The following is a 20,655-nucleotide window of genomic DNA, read 5'->3' on the forward strand; positions in this document are numbered from 1 at the left end:
CCACGACAGCTATATGATTTGAACTTTCAAACTGGTCCTGCTTTGGGCAGGAGATTGGTCTAAATGACCTCCTAAGTTCCCTTCCAGCCTGAATTGTTCTCCTAATCTGCAGATTACTCTTGTGAATAAAACCTGTGTGTGAGACTGAAACAAAGGGGATTAAATTCCTGGGGTTTTCCTTTAGTGGACAACAATACTTTTATTGACAGTAGGTACAATGATTAGTGCAGGTTTGTATCACTTCATGACCAATATCTCTGCTTAAAAAATAGCAATAATTATCATCTATTTAGACTTCACATATCTTGATAAAAAAACCCCTATTTTGAAATAATTTGTGAACTTTGAAAAATCAGAGAAGCGCAGAACCACAGGATATCTCAAGCTGGAAGGGACCCATAGGGATGATGGAGTCCAATTCCCTGCTTATCTCAGGACTGCTACTAAAACTAAACCATGTGACTGAGAGCATTGTCCAGATGCTCCTTGAGCTCTGCCAGGTGTGGTGCCACAAACGCTTTGCTGGGAAGCCTCTTCCAGGGATGGTGCACGCTCTGAGTGGAGAATCTTTTCCTCAAATTTCCCCAGAGCAGCTTCATTCCTTTTCCTCCTGTCCTATTGCTGGTCACCAGAGAGAGGTGATCAGCACCCTCTCCAGTGCTCTCCTCAACAATTACTAATGGGTATGTTTATGTATGCTCTGCCTGAAATGACCTGACTCGTAGAACTAGTGCAAGAACCATCCCACTGCACAACTCAGATTTTAGAAGACATTTGGGTCAGTACACTAACTACTCATCTTACAAACTAAAGCTGTGGAATCTTCTATGAAGTCCATATAAGGTACAGAAAATAATTTCATATACAGTAAATAATATAAAATATATCATTTGATGGAATTTTAAGAACTATTTTTAATTTAATTATTTAGCTAAATGTGTCTATAATAACCTTGGAACTAAATGGAGATTATTTTCTCTCTGAATGCTTCATGCCATGCTTCTCTGAAGATTTGAGTTTCAAATCAGGGATAGACAGAGAATATAAACCCTCTGAAAGTAGCAGTGATTCCCACTGAGTTCAAGGAGAATTTCTCTCAACAGTTTGATCTTTTAAGATTTTTGATGCATAAAACCTTCTGCTTCTATCTCATTAATGTGGGTTTTCCATGGGCAAACATCTACTTTTTGATAAAGAAGCTCTGAATTTAGACTTCTTTTCTTCTCTTCCTGGAAGAAAGAGAATTCCAGTAATTATGGCTCAGTGCCTTTTTTTTGTTTTATTTGCATTTGTGTCACAGAAAAAAAAAACCAAACAGTGTTTGTTTCAATTGTCTACATAAAGCAAAGAACTTCAATGTAATATTCAGCAGTTATTTCTTTTGGCTTATCGATCATAAGTGAACCTCTGGCTTGTAAAAGACAACACATATAAAACCATTCATCATTCTGTGAGAACAAGAGTGATCAGCTTATGGAACTAGAAGCTTAGTAGCAGTACTTGATTGGGGGGAAATAAGGAAAGAATAACACAAAGTTTTCAATTATGATCAAGTTTAAAAGAGCACATTCTCACAAAATATTAATACATTTTTGATAATCGTAAATAAAAACTATTTTGAGTCAGGAATCACTCTTGCTGATTATAGTTTCTCACAGTCTAAATTTGATTTTATGGTAGAGATAGTTTTCTCAAAAAGCTTTCTCACTTTACAGGAATGAGAGTGTTATGTGAGTTCCTTTTGTATTGCTATCAAAAATATGTATTTCCGTCTTGAAAAGACAAGTTTGAAAATGAGAGTTTTAAAAGGTCTTGGGATCTAAAAAAGTAAATAAAAGAATCTTGTATAGAACAATAATTCAAATCTTACTGTTTATACCAATCACTTGGTCACGGGAATCTTACTGAACCTGTGATACGAAAGTCAGTTACTGCATATGTGATGAAATATGAATGAGTTAATTCACAGGACTGTGAGATAGATTTGGACAGTCTTGAGCTTGACTTTCAAGGGTTAATGTTGTACCAGAGGTTATTTTGGTATTTAAGCCTGAGCTGTACTCAAGAGAAAAGAGGGCCGAGTCCAAAGGAAGAAACTGGTTGTGCCTGGGAGGATGCACATTGCCCTGGTTAGCTGCCCAGACATGTGATTTTTTTCATTTGTTCTTTCTTCTAGGAAAGTGATTGCCAGTCTCTTCCCATTTGTGAACCTATCAATTGTTTTTCCTTAAGAGCGTGGACATTTGTAAGGAGAACTTAAACAGGTTGAGAAAATTAGATCAATTCAGAGTTACCTTTGGCAGACTAATCAGAAACAGCACTGGCACCCCCAGCTAGCTGAATACCTTAGGTTAAAAAGTTCATTGTTTATCTTTCCTTATTTAATGTATCTTTCCTTTTCTTTAATTACTGATCGCCAGGAGGTTTAGCGTTGTGAAGCTGCAGCATTTTTTAGGCATGCTTTGTTGTTCTCCCATCACCCTGTCAGTTTTCCCCACTGGATTTCCCTCCCACCCTCAGCTCTCAAAGTGATTTGGTGTGAGGAAAGGAGCGTTGTACATGTGCTAATGGCAGGAGACAAGAAGCAAAATAACTTGCCTTCAGTCATGCAGTAAATCAGGGAGAAAGCTTGGAATAGCACAGTGATTCCTTCTCTCATATTTCTGTGCCTTAAAGGCTTCAGCTAAATGCCTACCAGCAAAGGCTCTAAACAAATTAGATTGGTGTTCTCCTCAGTTGTCAACTAACCCACTGTGAAGTGTCAAGGATTATAAATTTAGCTAGATATATGTAACAAGAGAGGAACTCTGAAGACCTTTTCTCATGGATATTTGTGGGAAAAAAATATTGTGTTCTGATGAAAATTTTAAAATAATTCTGTGTTTCACTAAAATGAAACAGAGAGGAAAAACTGTGATTTCATGCTGTTAATTCAAAGCTTGCAAACTGGAATTGAGAAACACTGGTATTGTGTGCAGTTTACCTGAGAAACTCAAAGGAGAGGAAGGGAGGAGAGGATGCAGAAGTGAATCCCCACCTGAGAGCTGGTTAGATAATAGACACCCATGGGCTGTGCTTTGCCTCTGAGAACAAGTCTGAAGCCCAGGTCTTTCCAGCAGCAGGCACAGTTGTTGCCCATTAGTGTCCATTTGTAGCCCTAGATTTCTTGCCAAAAACTGAAAGGAGAATGATGCTACAGGGGAATGATGCTTTTCAGATTAACGTGAAGAGCCCTTCCCAGGAGAGACCATGATCTTTACAAGCGAGTCATGTGCCTCTAATGCAGCTTGGGAACTGGCTTTATTCCACCATCTGTAATATATCAGCACAGAAGTGTGTCTGCTTTGTGATTAGCTGCCTTAGTCCCTGTTAACTCCTGATCTTGTACAAAGCCAATCAGTACCAGGTCTGTGCGCGTTGCAATGGCACACGGCTTGTTCAGGATGTTGTTATAATTACGGTGCTGCCACAAAACACTGATTCATATCTGCGCTGTTTACAGGCCTCTGACAATGCTATTAGTTCAGTACATAATTTAGCAGTAAGTTAATAAAGAGGCATTCACCCTATTAGGCAAAACATGCTTGCTTTGCAGACAGTCATAAATTAGATCATGAATTATTGACTGTTCACTCTGTCCTGGTTTGTGTTAGGAAGTTTAATCTTATTAACTCTGTTTGTCTGTGTGTATCTCTTTTGAGCTACCGTGGAATTGAAAAAAAAAAAAAATTACCATGGGTGATCTACATGAAAAAAGGCAGGTCACAAAATCCAAATCTGATTTTCAAATGTTATTTTCAGAGTTGAACATCTCTCACTGTGACTCGTGTTTAAGTTAACAACTTACATGTCTTATCATAAGTGGAATATTTGACCACATAATTTTGTTCTCAATTGCCTGCACCACTTTATTTTTCTTTGGTTGAGTCCTCCTTTCTCTCTTTTTCCTATGTGAAGTTTGCACTCTTTGTTCAGTATTACAGATCCCTAGTGTGTCTCTGAATTGGTTTACACTGTGTTATATAACATTAGTTATATTATGCTTTTCCTATTTTTGAAAATAAGGTGGCAGGCTGTAAAAATTCTTATATGATATACAAGGAAAGTAAAAATATGTTGTAACGGCTGAATTGTCAGGCAAAGAGAATAGAAGTTAATAAAAGACATCTCTGAATTGTGATATTTAAAACTGATCAATCTGAGGAGCCTCTTCACGGACATCAGTGCTGGACATTTTTATAGAAGTTTTCTTTTGTAACACAAAGCATCAGTACCTTCCCCCATACATTTCTGAGCTGTTTTCCACTAATTGAATTCCACTGCCTGTGACTAACACAAATTAGCAAATTAGCATGGTACTAGGACTCTAGCTTACATAATGCCCACTGCACTAAAAATTCCATGCAGTGGTACCGAACTGGTTAACAGGTCTCTCTCCAAAGAGTTCCTTTACTACCCATCCTGCCTGAATCCCAGTCACCCCAGAGTGCTGCAGCAGCAGAACAGCACCGTGCAGCCAAATCCATTATTTCATCCTCATGTTTGCACTGATGCTGCAGTTACGAGCTTAAATAGCTCAGTGACGATTTATTTGTAGTAAAAAGCTTTCTGTGCTTGCATACCTTAGAAATCATCAGCTTTCTGTAGACTCTAGTAATTAGTCAAGGAGAAAATATTTCACATCCTCTTCCCATACTCAACAGGTGTAACCCTCTAGGTGCTATTGAATTTTTCATTTCTTTCATTTTCCACAAAACCTGAAAATAAGATTTTAGATGGAAAAAGAAACTGACTTGAGTGACCATTAAAAAAAAAAAAAAGTTATTTTTAAGCAGCAAAGGTCTTATTTTAAAACTTCCAAGAAAAATCTTGGTCAACATGTTGTTTGTGACAGCCAAAACCAATTGTACATGATGAGACAGTTCATACTCTGTCAAAACTCCTGGCTGTGGTTTGCATAAAGGATTTGGACTTTCAGACTTTAGCCAAGCCATATTTTCTGACAGTATCTCATCCTTGTTACATTCCTTACTCCACTTTATTGCAGCTGTTAGAGCAGGGGTTGCCCACAAAGTGGGAGTTTTAGTATCAAACTTGTAAGGTGTAGAACTTTGTTTCCATGTGCTGCTCATATTATACCATCCTGTGTGTAACTCCGACTCATAGCCACACGAGCAAGAAGCTTTGGTGTTTTCTCTGTGGGGTACCTGTTTGCACTCTACTCTGGGTTGCAGCTGTGTTGTGTGCAGCCCAGTGGTACTGATGCTCTGGAGCTGGGGGAGTTCCTTACTGAACTTGAACAACGTGTTTTCTCCTCCTCCATTCTTTTTAAGGCTGCACCTATGTTGGGAATAGCTATTCCAATCACACCAAAGCAGAAGGGAGGGTTTTCTGCTTGTCGGTGCAAGCAGAGGGATGGCAGTGCTGCTTCGTTTTGTGCTCAACTTGCTGGGCCTGATCTTTGGCAACACTTTTCTTCTTTTGTGCTCAAGTTTCCCCATTTGTAAAATGGATACAGTGATCATTATCTCTGCCTCACGGGGGTTGTTGTGAAGCTAAAACGAGTCCATGTTTGCAAAGCGCTTTGAGAGCCCCAGATGAAAAGTACTTGTAAAAATCCTGAACCTGGGATTGCCTCCTGGGTTATCTGTTGTAACTGGTTTTCCTGCACAAACCTGAACGCGCTGCAGACACTGCTGGTGTCAGCTGGGAGGGTTTTAACTTGGCTTGAGGAACAACTGAGCAGCTCCGTGCCCTCAGCAGGCACAGCACACCTCAGTCCTTGGCTGTCCCTGGCTGGACACGCCACAGCCTGGCGCAGGCTCTCCCTTCCCGGGCCGGGGCCTGGCAGCCCCGCGGCGCTGGGGACGGCCGGAGCAGAGGGCTCCCAGGGTAAGTCAGGGCTGCACAGCCCGAGCTGTCCCTGCCCTCCGCCACACCTACAGCGCCTGGCCCGCGGCGCCTTCCAGGACCTGCCAAGCAGCCCTGCAGCTGGGAGGAGTTTGGCTGCTTCCTGATGCCCTCATTCATCCCAGGCTTTACAGAGATTTGTTTTCTTTCCCTTCCCTTTATCCCAACACCTTCCTCTCACAACACCCCACAGCTACCTACACCTCCTTCTGCTCATCCTTCGCCTCTCCACTGCGCTGGCCTCAGCTGTTGACGGGCAGAGAGGACTCCTTGTCCTGTGAGCAGCAATTCTCCTTCTGGCCACCCTTAGAGGCTGCCAGAGCCGCCCGGATCGAGCCAGCAGCAGGGGCTGGATGTTCTGGGAGTTCCAGCACTCGGTTGCTTGTAGGAGAAATAGTTTCTGAAGGAAAGCATCGTTCATGGCAGTGGCAGGAGACGAGACGCAGAGAGACTGAGGATAACTTGGGAGTTAGAAAACGGACAGAGGAATGGAAAAATGTGGTAAGAGCAAAGGATACCAAAACTGAGGGTTGAGCTGGATGAGAAATACAGAGGGAGAAGAAATGCAGGGTGGGAGAATATTTTGGGAGGGGGGAATAGAAAAAGTAAGCATTAGTTCCTGTAGATCTTGCAAGAGGTTAATAAAGAAAGTTTGATACAAGTTTGAGGCCATTTAAGAGAACCCTTATGGAGCCCCCACCAGTCCCAGCATCCTGCCCACCCTTTGTGTGCTCCCTGCCCTTCCTGTCCTGTCCTGCTCATGCTTCCCTATCTGCTTCCTTAGCCCTCCCCTTGCCATGAGCTTGCCATTGCACACAGACATTTAAACACAACTGTGGGCTGACCAGGGCTTCTGGCTGGGCAGTGTTTAACTGGGCATTTGGGCAGTGTCTGCTGGCTGGGCATTGTCTGGCCAGGCATTCAGGCAGTGGCTGCTGGCTGGGCAGTGTCTGCAGGCGTTACCTGGTGGAGTTGCTGGCCTGAGTCTCCTTTCACCTGTGTCTGTGCTGCACTGCTGCAAATCTTTTGCTTTTAGTAAAGTCGTGCTTCTTTTCCAGTAAGCTGAGGTGGGACTCAGGTCTGCAAAGTGCAAAATGGTGTTTTATGTTTGGGCAGTTGTTTTGATTTGTCTTTTATACTTGTGTGTCTGGTTCATTTCCAACCCAGCAGCTTTACCTTGACATATGTTTGTGTACTGCAGTCCCAAACTCTGTTTGAAGAGGATGCTAATTATGCACAGGACATTTTAAAAGGAATAATGTGGGAAGTGTAGGATCATAAACTCTGTTCAAAATTACCACAGGTGTGGCTTACCTTGCAAGAGAGTTAATTTGCCTTGAGTTATTCTGGCCAAGCAATAACTGAGAGCTTGATGGCACAGAAAATAATTTCATAATAAATGATTTAGAACATCTGTACCTCCAGAACCATTATACAGTGACAGGAGATCATTCTGTTTTCAGGATGTTTGTGCTAAAGTAAAATAAATTATGAAAGAAGAGGTCCTCCTGTTGTAGATGTATTTACACTTGACTTTTACTCTAGAAATTTATGCTTGAGTCTGTGTGCAAATTGAATGGGTGTCAGCTGCTCCTCCCTCAAGCCTGTGTAGCTACACCCTGTGAGATGAGCTACCATTAGTTAATAACTACTCCCCATGCTCAAAGAGTGCGTTAGGAGATGCAGCTCTTCTGGGAGGCACCAAACTGAGCAGGCTTCTACTCCTCTCCTTGCTGTGCATGGAGCTTGTATGTGAAACATTTTTAATCTCTCTGATTGTAGTCACACGCAGAAAGAATAGCACTTCTTTTTAGTGTCGTTGTTGGCTCAGCCATCAAGTAGATAGATGAGAGATTTTATCTGCGTAGGGTTTTTTTTCCCCACAGTTGAGGATTTAGAGAATTACATTTGCAGCTGATTTAGAAATTACTGACATTTTTAGCACCTGAATATTATTGACAATCTTGCATTCTGTCTTTATGAGTAGATTTGAAATAATACCAAGTCAATATTGTACCCAATTTCAAAATTAATATTGGATTAGAAATCAATAATGTGACACTATTATTATCATCATTTTCATAAGAATTATTATTATTATTTGAAGCTGTGGTTTCTTAAATTATATGAATGCTCATTGCATTGTATCAGTTTTGACATTTTGACAACAAATTCATTCCTAGAGCTAAAAATTGCCTTGCATCTCCTTACCAAGTGTTTAAACAAACAAAAAAAATTAATAAATTAAAATACAAATACTTAGTGCATTTGGCAGCAGTACATTTTCAAAAGTTTTCAGTGCATGTGTCAACATATTTAAATTGCACTGTTTCTTTATTTGGCTTGTAATAATTTAAATAACCTATTTTTTAAGTCTCCACTGCCCTTGCAATCATTTCTTAATGGAGTGCTGGGCTGCATCACTGCATAAATTTTGCTATCTTCAAATTCCAGGTCTAAGAAGACTTAAGAAAGTTACACTGAAGCTGAGCAAACATTTATTTTGGTGCAAAATTAGGTCCTAATTGCTTTTAAGTGCCAAAGAGAAAGAGCAAATCAGGGCTGACTTCATTCACAAAAGGAGTGGCAAAATCACCTTCCAAGGGAACCTGCATTCACTGCCCTTCTCTCTCTGAGGAACATGAGGCTCCAGGTTCCAGAGGAGTAGTCAGACCCCTAAACTGTAGGGGCTGTGAAATCAGTGTATTTTATTCTTTCCTCTCAAGGTTCTTTCACTTCCTCAAAGACAAGTAAAGGTTACTTGGGCCAGAGCAACCTTGCAGTGAGCATGGTGTTTTGAAAGCCAGGTAGAGGCTGTGGACCAGGATCTCCTGGTTATGGATGCCCTGAGCACTGCTCAGCAGCAATCTTACACGGACCTGCATTCATTTCTGTGGTTGTTAGAGTTCATCCTGCAGAACCATTGAATGGTTTGGGTGAGAAGGTCCAAAGACCCTCTAGTTCCAAGCCCACTGCCGTGGACAGGGACGCCTTCACTGGACCAGCTCCATCCAACCTAACCTTGAACACTTCTAGCAGTGGGCATCCACAGCTTGTCTGGGCAACCTGTACCTCACCACCCTTACTGTAAAGGGTGTCTCCAAAGGATCTTCTCAATATCTAATCTAAATATACCCTCTTTCACTTTAAAGCCATTACCCTTGGCCTGTCACTCTGTGCTCCTGTAAATTTTTGTAACCTATGTAAAGACTTTGTCAAGTGAAAGGGGCAGGCAGAATTTCTGGCATCTTGCTATTGAGGATGCTCCCCTGAGTAATGGGATATTAAGGCTGCAATCTAAGGAGAGCATTATGTTATACAAAGTGCAACAAGTTCAGTGATGGAAACAGAGGCAATGAAAGTGTTTTTCTGAGATGACGTTGGACACAGCAGATTGTTGCTTTGATTTTTATTTCTCTGACTGCCTAATCTTTTAGTTTATTTAATTTTGTTTTCATTCAGAGCTTATTAGATTAAATTTTTGGGGTTTTTCTTCTGTTAGGTTTGGTTTTTTGGGGTTTTTTTTTAGGTTTTTTGGGGGTTTTTGTTTGGTTGGTTGTTTGTTTTTTGGGTTTGTTTTTGGTTTTGTTTTTGGGGTTTTTTTGGTTTTTTTTTGCTTAACTGGAAAATTGGTTCATCATAAACCAGTGTGATTTTTGTCAAGAAAAAAGGATCATAACAAAAAAAAATTGACCTTTCCATTTTATTTCAGAGTTCAGCTGTAAATCTGTAGGTGTTACAGCCAAGGGGAACTCAGATATAGAAAGATGGGTGGTGGTGTTTCCATCTCTGAAATTAATTCAGTGTTACGGGTAGTTCAGCTGTATGCCTTTGGCTTGAAGAACTTGTCTAGCAAGGCCTTTTAGGATAGAAAATCAAGTGTCATATGTGGGAGATTATGATCAGGGAACCTATGTTTGGGCTCTCAACAAAAAGATTCATGGACATCAAATGAAACAAAGAAACAGCAGGTTTAAATAACCACAAGGAGAATTTTTTAACTGGTAGCAAAGCTGTGAGGTTCATTGACAAAAACACTGGGCATGTTGAGTTTACATGAGTTTTGAAAAAGGTTAAATTTGTTTGAAATAAATTATCCAGGGATATTAAATGGAAAAAAGAAGAAAGTGTTTTTGGCTCAGGAATGTCCAGCAGTTGAAAATGTATTCTGGGTAAAAAAACTGTAATAATTTTCCTTTACCATCTGCTAAAGGCCACAGTTGAAAAGAAACTCCAGGCTAGGTTGGAACCATGGTATGGTTTATCACTTCATGTAGCTTTTGTCTTTTAGATGAGCAAGCACCTTATTCCACACATTTTAGCTCCGAGCTTCCCTATAGCTGGATCACTCTGGCCATACAGGCAGCCCTGTTCCCATCAGGCCAGGGGCTGGATGGCTGTGGGAGCCACTGGGTGTTTGGTAGGGATGTGGTCAGAAGGTTCAGCAGGACAGCTCCAGTGCAGGTCTCCTTGCTGGCTGTCTTGCCTTGCTGCCTCGCTGTGTTCCTGCAGCAATCCTGTTACCAGGGGCCAAAGTTTTAAACTGCTGCACAAAGTTTTGCATGAAAGGTTTGTGGCTGCTCTCTTTTCTATTTCTGTTACTCTTGGGAGCCACTAATGGTCCCCTCTTGAAATCAATCACTGCATGTCAGGATGTGCAGGAGCTCAAGGTAGTGCTAAATGAGCTCAGCATTGCAGAGCTGCATTAATATTGCCACTTACCTGTGGTAATTGGCTGTAGATGTATGGAAGATATTGATCTGGCTGGATTCCTACTCTAGATCTACTCTGTCATTGTCTGAGCTGGCTTGGATGTCTGCATGGGATTTCACTGTGCCAATTTTGATGAAATATGATGTGTCTTTGGGGTCAGATTCCAGATATTAGGTTAGGGAATATTTTCAGCCAAGAGGGGTGTGTGTGTGTGTGTGTGTGTGTGTGTGTGTGTATATCTGTATACTCCCAAAAGTGAAAAAGGCATTCTGAAGACATTCCACCTAAAAGGACGAAAGGGTTAACTCAGAGAGAGCCCCAGCTTTGTCCAGGAAGTTCTCAGAAACAGAGTATCATGCAGAAATGATCCAAAGTCCTTTAAACAATAAATAAACTGCTTTTTAGCCATTTTGTGTCTGGAATGTAGTCTTAGAGCTGAGTTTAAGGCCTTAAAAAAAAAAAAAAAAAAAAAAAAGAGAAGATTAATAAAAAAGGAAATGCTGATGCATCCTCTATTGAAACTGTGTGAATAGGAACATATTCAAGCTTCTAAATATATTTTCTTCTAAGAGTCTAAAGGCTGCAGGGACTTTTCCATTCCTAATTATATAGTGCAGTATGCCGTCTGTTTCTGACTTACAACTTCAAAAATAGAACTTAGAGTCATAAATGAAACACAAGGAGAGGAATAAAGAGATGCTGTATATGATAAGGAAGTTCTCTGCTAATATTTTTACTGTTGTTGTAGTCAGCCGCTTGGGGTTTAAATTCAGTGACTGTTATGTAAACCCTTTAATATACTGGGATTTCATTAAGAGGCTGTTTTAAAAAAATCTGTGGATAACTAAAGCAATAGCAAAGGATAGGCAGTGTAGATGTCTTATGACGATTCTGTGGCTGTGCTGATTTTGTCTCAGGTCTCAGCAAGGTCATGTCGCTAACAGGGTGTGGAAACACAGTCATTTCAGGCAATAAAATATTCTCAAATTCAGAAGTATTTCCTGAAATCTGACTTACTCCCTGACATTCCAAGCTCTGATCTCTGTTCTGGAAGTGAAAGCTCAAAGTCCTCTGGTGGGGCACCTGCAGATCTTGGGGGTAGGACCTATAGCTTCCCTGGATACCATTTGAAATTTTTGACTGCATTATAGAAGGCACTTTTACCTCCAAAACCATCACTAGACTCCTGGTATAGAAAGAAGGGATTTCATTTGTACAGTTTTATTTCTCATGCAAACTTTGGGAGGACAAGAAGCAGGACTTCATGCTAGCGTGTCCCTGGATATGGGAATGAGAAAAGTGACTGGGACTGCTGTGATCTAGGGGAAGTGAGCTGGATCTGCATGGGCAGGTTTTTGCTGATGCTCTTCCACATCTTTCACTTTCTGCCATTTAGGCAGGAATCCACTAGAGATCACTTTCATTTGGAAGGGTAAGTGACTATTTTCTACACACAAATACTGAAAAAATTCAAAGGAGTGAACTGTGGGGATAACCAACACAATTTCAGGACCCTCTCCAAAACCTTGTGGAGTTGGAGGCCGTGGGCTGAACACAGGTGGTGTGCCATAGGACAGACTGGGTTTCCATTATATTGTAGTAAAATCTGCTCACATAGTTAATGAGAAACACTTTATAAGAGGGTTGTTTTTTGTTTTAATTTCAGTCTCTGGGATGATAGTCATTCCAGTTGCTGGTACGAGTCGTGAGGCTGCAGAAGCACTGCACTGGGCTTGGGCAAGCACACCCTGCTTTTCAGCAAGGCTTGTTTAGCTCAGCCATCCACCAGCCCTTGGGCTTTGGGGCCAGCACACTGAAGCTGCTTTGCCAGTGCAAGGGGAGAAGCCGTCTTCCCGGGTGAATCTACTGAAGGACATGCTGTGCAGGAGTTGAGTTCCTGTCTTTGCACACACACACAGCTGTCTCTGTGCTTGGTCGAGGTGTTTGCCTTTCAGCACTCGCTTCTGAAGACTTGCTGCGAGGGCGAGTGCAGCCAGGAACAGGCAGGAGACTGCTTTGTTTGGTTATCCAGTGTTTGTGCTGAGTGTGCCTGGGGGCTGCAGTGAGGGCTAGTGCCTGTTTGAGAGGAGCCAAGAAGCTGTAGACTCTCCTCTGGAAAGCCTGTTTAGACTGTAACAGGAGACAAAGGAAGCCGGATGCAGGTGAGGTTTTAATCCTACATTTGTAGACTCTGAAAGAAGAACCTGGTGGAGGTTGCACATGAAGAGTTGGAATGCACCAGGCCAGCATTATTGGGGAAAAGCTTCTATTTTATTGAATTTATTTCATCACAATAGATTAATGCCATTGATTCAGAGGCTTGAAGAATGATGTTTTTGTCTAAGAAATGAAACATTGTGGGTTTAGTGCTTACTTATTTTCCTCAGAATTAAAGATAATTCTGTTCTTGTTAGAAGCATAGGTTGGATTCAATAGTTCAAACAATGCCTTTATGTTAAATACAGTTGGGTTTACCATTTTTTTGCACCAATATTTCCACATATTTTTAAATCAAAATCAATCCTAGAATTTCAAATTATTACTAAGATCGGTTCTAATTCTGCTGTGTCATTTGTAAGTCACAACCCCCTCCCTCCATCATAAGTTTTATCAAGTATTATTTTCAATTAACCATGTGATATATGGAATTTTATTATAAATCACATAAGTGTCAAATTTTGAATTAGGATTGGCTGTTACCTTCATCAGACATTTTCATAAGCACTAGTTCCACTCCACCTTCCAGAGACAGACAGGAATTTTCTTCCACTGATAAGTTTTATCTCTTTATTTGTGAAATAGACATAGAAGTAGTTTTACACTACTTTACAGTGTCAGGAAGGGGTCTAACAGTATACATGAATTTGCTACAGAAGTTGGATTGTGTCTCTAAGGATCATTATACGTAAGGAAACTATGCCCTAAGGTGCATGCACGTCATCGGCATGTAGTGTTAGTTCTTTATTCTGTGATTTTAAAGACAGATGTGGAGGCTGCTGTAGTAAATATGATATCCTTTATTCTGAATTCTTAGTGGATTTTTTTTTAATTATTCCTCTTGAAGGACGTTCTATGAACCAGTATCAATATATACATTTTTTACCCCATATGCTGTAAATTCTAGTTATGGAATAGGAAGGATGTGTATAGAATTAACCAAAAAAAAAAAAAAAAAAAAAAACAACCAACCCACAACACACCAAACAAACAAACAAACCAAAACAACAACAACAACAAAAAAAGTAGGGGAGAGTCATCTTTATCTAACTAGTGGACTAGACATATTATCTTAGGGTCAGATAATGTAATTATAATTCTTTGCTGACCTCTTGAAGAAAAGATCATAATCCTTTCAGCTCACATCCTAGAATCTTATGTTCTTGCTTAAGGTGCTGTGCTCTTGTGAGTTCTGGAAGAAAGAAAATATGAACAGTTTTGGAGGGAAACAGGCTAAATTGGAGCAAAGGATAAAGAGGAAGTTTAGTGTTTCTTTGTCTTACTTTTGTAAGTTATCTGATATCTCCATACTGATATATGGAGGTATATATCTACCTGATATATTCCATAGTTTTGCACTCACTCTCCCTTTCTAACTATTTTAACCTTAATTTCTTTGCTCTGACTAAAGAATAAATAAAGTCCATACAAATTCGAGTTTTTCTGAGGAGCAGCTAAAAAAACCAGCTTTGGTTAGAAAGAATCTGTGAATGCTGTCCATTCTGAATGGAAAGCATGGTAACACTGCTTTTGAAAAGCAACATTGTCCCACTAATACAACAGCTGGAGGTGTCTGGATGATAACTGAGACCTGCAGATTACTACAGGATTTAGAGTCATGATGTTGATCCACAGAGTACAAATTATTGCCTTGTTCCTGAGTCTATAGTTGGTTCCAGTTAGCCTTGTTATGGAGCTGCAAGTGGGCTAATGTGTGTTGGCAGGACCATTTGGTCTTCTGGGTGCTCTTAGCTGCCACACTACGCTGCTTTGGGTTTCCCTCCAAGGCACCATATTGCACAGAACAAGGGAACAGAATGATCATTACCAGTTGTCATCTACTATATGTCCAGTCAGTGCCTAAGGATTGTACTTGTCTTCTTTGCTTGCAAGTGGACTGAAGCGTTTATCAGCTTCTCAAAGATGTGTGCACAGTTTCTTGAAAACAGTGAAAATCAAACTCAGAATAATATAGTGAAGTTTAAGCCCTTAAAAATAGGTTTTTCCTGAATGCAAGCCCTTATCTGCTTTGAGAATAGCAACAAGTATCAGTAAACTTGATACTTAAACTGACCTTCCCCCTTAACAACAAGGGATCTCTCCTAGTTCTTCTATCAGTGGTAACTGGTTTGGATGTGTTCTGTATTTAACTGTCTGGGGTCCTTCATACCAAATTTATACTTCAGAATTCTGTAGAATATGTCCATTATGTTAAAGAACTTAGATGAGCCAGTGTGCCATACGAAAAGCTGCCTAACTCATTCTAATTTGTTACCTGCATGGGGAATTTTGCAGACCTGAATAAATTTAGGTGAGTGCATAATATTTGAGAGCAGGCCTGAGGAGAACAACAGATGGATGGGAAGCTCAACATGACCTGGCAATGTGCACTGGCAGCATAAAAACCAAGCTGTATGAGGTCCCTCCCAACCCAAACCTGTCTCTGATTATATGATTATATGACAATACAACTAGTGTATGTATTGGTGAAACTACTAGGGTCTCTTCCGTTTGACTTGTGTTGTCTTGGATTATGAGGCAGATCTTCCCCTGGGCATAGGCTTGTCACCATCTGAAACTAACAGGTATAGGGCATATCCACCAATAAATGGGAAAAGAAATCACAGAAATAAATTGTTGCCATATACTTGGCACATGAATATAAAGCCAGGAAAATGCATTGGAGAGCTGCTTGCAAAGGGGGAATAATTTTATTCCTACGGGGTAAGACTATGCACTTAATAATCTGAAAGAATTTTCTTAAACTGGGTTTACTGACTTTTTTTGCTATTATCCTTTTAGGTTTATATTGTTGCAACATGTGCATACATGTTCTTGAATATTGTATTTATTTATTAAAAAATGAAAAATTAACCTCCTTAAGAGAGAGAAGAAAAGCCTTCAGGTGCAGAAAGGCATAGAATCATAGTAGAATAGTTTGGTTTGGGTTGGAAGAGACCTTAAAGTACTTTTAGTTCCGTCATTCCCAGCTTTGGGCAGTGACACTTTCCATTAGGCCAGGTTGCTTAAGGCCCCTCCCAACCATGGAAACTTCTGGCATTGGAACCCGATCTTTGAATGATATCTGGAAACTTTGTGATACAGTGCTTTTCCTCAGAAGGGAAGCATCAGCTTTGTGTCCTTTCCAAGTCTGACCAGTTTCAAATAACTGTGTTCTTTTTGTTGTTTTGATTTGGGTTTGTTTTAAACAAAAGCAGCAGCATAAGAACACGACGAAAACAATCCTAAATTCTCAGAGTTCTCATAAACTTAGGTAAATTTCATTCTCCCTCCATGTGCTGAGACACCTAATCAATATTCAGATTAAATGTTCTTTTGCTGTAAAGAGTAACATTTGATAGTTGATTTTTATGTATAGAAACATAACAGGAATGGGAATATTTTTAGCAACCAATATTTGATTTGCTGGTTGTCCTTTCAGACATTCAGAAGAACACATTTGTTTACAAAATGCCTTTTTCTTCTGTACCCAAAATACTTAGAGGCATCTCACAACAAATGTACTGCACAAGAGCAGTACAGTCTCAATCAATCTAGTTCTTTGGAATTTGCTCTTTTCACTTGTTCTCATTTGCAAAGAAGGGGTGGCCCGGTAGTTAAGTCATTAGCCTACTGCTTGGGAGGTGGATTTTACTGCTCTTAAGTTGTAGACTTCCTTTCCAACTAGGACAAATCTGTCAGATAAGGAGAATGCAGCTCCATCTGACCAGGACATTGAGATTGATTATATGTTTGTCCCCAGATACTGTAGTAAATGCTCAAAGTAAGACTATGAGGGAATTTTATTTGTGTTCAAATAAAAAAGAAAATGTGATTAACATACAGCAGATCTTGAAGCCTACTGTCAGTGTTGAAAACATAAAGAATTTAACTTGAGTAAATTATTTAGCATCAAGCATTCTGTTTTAAATTGTCTGCCTATTGTAGGACAGCATTTTTACTGTGACAGCTTTTGTATCACACTATGAGATTTCCTTAAGAGCAACTGTAGTTGTCCTTACTATGATCTGCAGTAATAGCATGCAGCATGAGTGTTTTAAAGCAAATTTATATTGTTTATTCAAAACTGTTTCAGTGTAGTCTGTAAAGACAAGTTATTACTGATTTCTATCACTATAGTGCATGTAGCCCCAATTCATGAAGGAGGATGGTAGGTGTGGGTGACTGGGTTTGAACCAGGTTTGATCCAGTTTGAATCGGGTATGTATTTTGGAAGGACTGAGCGCTCTGTCTCACTGCTTGTGAAGCATTAAGTCTGTCACCTGGCAGACTTGGACTTGATGATCCTTATGGATCCCTTCCATCTCGTCATATTCCGTGATTCTGTGATTCCCAGTGAAGTGTTCTTCATTTTACAGGGCTGCTGACAAAACTTTGTTTGGTCCAAAGCAGCGGCTGAAGCATTTAGTGCCTTGTTTGTTCTTGCAGGGTCAACGATTGCATCCTGCGCGTGAACGAGGTTGACGTGTCGGAGGTGTCGCACAGCAAGGCCGTGGAGGCCCTGAAGGAGGCTGGTTCCATAGTGCGGCTCTACGTCCGGCGGAGGAGACCTATACTGGAGACCGTCGTGGAGATCAAGCTCTTCAAAGGACCGAAAGGTAGATAAGGAAATCAAGGACATCCATTTTAAACACGGTGTTTAGCCTCTCCTGTAGCTCAAATTGCGTCACCTTGTTGATTTGCTGACCGGTTGACCTGTCAGATACTGAAATGGAGTTCATTTAGGCTGGTAGGATTTGAATTCATGGTTACGTCTCTTCGTGAAATACAAAGGAGTTCAAGTGGTTGTGGTTTGCTTCATTTGGTGTTTACTGTAGAGATGTCTCCTTACCTTCTAAAGAGACACAGAGATACCATGTGGCAGCACTGTACTACCTCTGAAGTTCCTCTGCTCAAACCTTTCATTTAAGGTGCTGTTGAATGTGGGGTTTCTGAATTCTCCCTCTTATCAGAAGGAAAAATTTTTTGATTATCCAGCTTATCCTCTGTACTTTCATGATGGTTTTTTGTAGTTACTTTTGGAGCATGACGACAAGAATATCAACTTACCCAGATCCATAGAAGAATTTTACTTTATTTTATTCTTCAACGAAATTATGTGGAAATCTAGCACAAACCCTTCACTCGTCTAAATGAGCTTTATCACTTCCAGTAGAACCTTCTGTTTACAGAACAAAAAGCCAAATTCCTTTCTACAAGCATTTTTCTTCATAGCTAAATTCTGGACAAAGAAAATGCATATTTTCATGGTATATGTGAATAGAATGAACAGCAGTTAATTTTTTTTGATCCATAATAGCTATTTCACAAGCAGGTCTTTGATGTAGATATATATATAGAGAGAGAGAGAGAGATAAATGAAATTAAGACATTTGCATGTATCTTAATACATGCAGTGCACATGAGTTTACTCTCCCTGTTTTATCTATAGTGAATAATCTGCAGCTTTTTCAGTGTTCTCCCTTACATGTCCCTTCATGTGAATACCATAGTATGCTTCTCCATAGGGGTTTTTATACCACTAGCGGAGTATATTTAATATATGGAGACATATTGTTGCAATTGACCTCTAACAGTCAACAGTGCACTCTGACACTGCAGTGCATTCATTATGCCCTGCTCTTGGATTCTTGTGGTCAATTACAATGCTGGATTGCTCTTCTAATAGAAAAGCATTTCTAATGGTATTTTATATGCATGTGAATTCAGAGTACAAGTGCAGGCAGTGTTTTTAAAGATTTGGAATTAAACTAAGTGTGTGATGTGATAGTCATTTTGAGAGACCTAAGGCTAAAGAAACTAAAATTAACATGTCCTTTCTGGTTGTGATGAAACAGTAAAAATTATTCACCGTGACCAAATTTTTGCTACATTGTGGAAATGGACAAGAGAGGCAATCATTATCTAATAATGGGTTTGCACTGTATTTGTTTTGAGTGTATGCCTGAAACTATTTCTTTTCACAAATGTTTTCATAAACAGAATGGATACCAAAAAAATGTGCCTTTTTGGGCAAGCTAAAGAAGTTTTGCTGCTTATTACTGAAAATATGATTTTCATTTATAGTCTTTCATGAAGTTTACTACAGATAAGTGCTATAAATAATGAATTTTAATGTTAAGTTGAATATATTTTTTTATATTTTCACCTCTATAGAAACAAGTTAGCTGGAAACTTAGATAAAAAATAATGGACTTGATGGACTAGTTTTCTGCAAAAGCCAGAGGTTTTACCTTCATAATTCAGGCAGTAAGGAAGCGTGCTCTGTTAGGATTTCTGTATTCCACAGATAAAAAAGCAAAATAAAGAAAATAAATAATTTATAGTTGTGATGAAAACCTTATAAATACTACTCTTAATATGTAGAGCATTTTTTCCTTTGATTTTTTTTTTCAAAATCTTCCATGAAGAAATTATCTGTTTAGAGACATCAAACTCTCACCAGAGGTTGAGCATAAAACCTGTGACTTTCGGCTGTTGTGACTCCTCTGATGCTTATTTCCTCATATTTCAGGTGATTTATCTGTGAACTGGTCTTTCACACCATTACTATGCAATGTAAGAACCACTTAGTATTTATATAAACAGTGTTTCTTACTTCTGACAGTGAAACTGGGATGTTTTGGTGTCCTGAGCAGGATCTGAAAACCAGCATGGTAGCTTGCACACCATTCCTTCTTTCCTACTCACGAAACTAGTAAAGAAAGTAAATCTGTTTTTTAGACAAGAGGGTTGTTCCATACCAAACTCAGAGTACCAAACATCTCTTCAGTTATTCTCCTGACTGTCTCTGTCAGTATATAACCTAGCATTTACTGGCTTCATGCCTTACTGCCCTGAGAATTTACCACATGAAAGCAAGTCTTGGCTTCCAGAATACCAGGTGAACTCAGAGATCCCTAACTTGCCTGTCTATGTGTAGTAGATTATATCTTTCAGCATTTGAAGTTGGTAAAGAGGGAAATTTGTAAGGCTTTATATGTAGAGGTCCTTTTAATTTCATCTGAGATATTCAGGATGAGGGCTTTTACAAGTTTTTAGTCCATAGAGGTTGGTTGGTTTTTGTTTTTTTTTTAATGGTCATTAATTTTTATAGCTAGCAACCACCACGTAAAAGACATTGATTAATTTGGTGAATGTATTTTAAACATCAGATATTAAATAAGAATTGTCTGGCAATGGCTTTGGGCATGTGACAGGGGACAGGGTATGGTCATGTGCTGCCAGGAGGCCCCTTCAGAATGTAGATCCCCATGCAGTTGTTCCTGTTGCATCACAAAAAGGCTCTTCTATCATCATATGTGCTAAACCTGTAACCCTTTATTTTTATTTCTGGGGTGAGAAGAGGTCAACAAAGACACAAATGAGTAGTGTAATAGGAAAATCAAGGGTTCAAAGAGCTGCATCTGTGTAGGCATTTAAAGCTGATCATCCCTTTGACACACCTGATTGCGAATATAGGCAGATAGCCATAGTCTGTGTCTTGAAGGTAGTTGCTTACTGTCATCCTTGCAGGCTCTTCCTCTCTTTCCTGTGCTTGGGAGATTGTCCTTTGTATGCCTCTTGCATGTCTCTTCAGTCAGGCACACCACTCGTGTGGCTTTGCAAAGGGTTGGGTGGCCAAGAGTAGATGTTTTGTTTCAGTCACCCCCAGGGCACTGCAGATTTTAGCAGCCAGCATCCCTGCAGTGGCTGACAGCTGTAACAGAGGAAAGATATACTTGCAGCTTTCTTATTTAAATCACTGGGATTTAGACACTACTGAAAATCCTGTCATTAAGTAATATGCTTTTC

At 39.9% G+C, this 20,655-nt stretch overlaps 1 protein-coding gene across 8 annotated transcripts in view; it reads left to right on the plus strand.

The window, feature by feature from the left end:
• Positions 1-20,655, plus strand: part of DLG2 (discs large MAGUK scaffold protein 2) — a 994,479-nt gene that overhangs the window by 679,181 nt on the left and 294,643 nt on the right. For all 8 annotated transcript variants that reach the window (XM_063394414.1, XM_063394410.1, XM_063394417.1 and 5 more), the window contains one exon: positions 17,290-17,459. In XM_063394414.1, coding sequence (XP_063250484.1) covers positions 17,290-17,459 — 170 coding nt within the window. The remainder of the gene's footprint in view (positions 1-17,289; positions 17,460-20,655) is intronic.

The sequence above is a fragment of the Prinia subflava genome, chromosome 3, assembly GCF_021018805.1.
Source record: "Prinia subflava isolate CZ2003 ecotype Zambia chromosome 3, Cam_Psub_1.2, whole genome shotgun sequence".
NCBI classification, from domain to species: domain Eukaryota; kingdom Metazoa; phylum Chordata; class Aves; order Passeriformes; family Cisticolidae; genus Prinia; species Prinia subflava.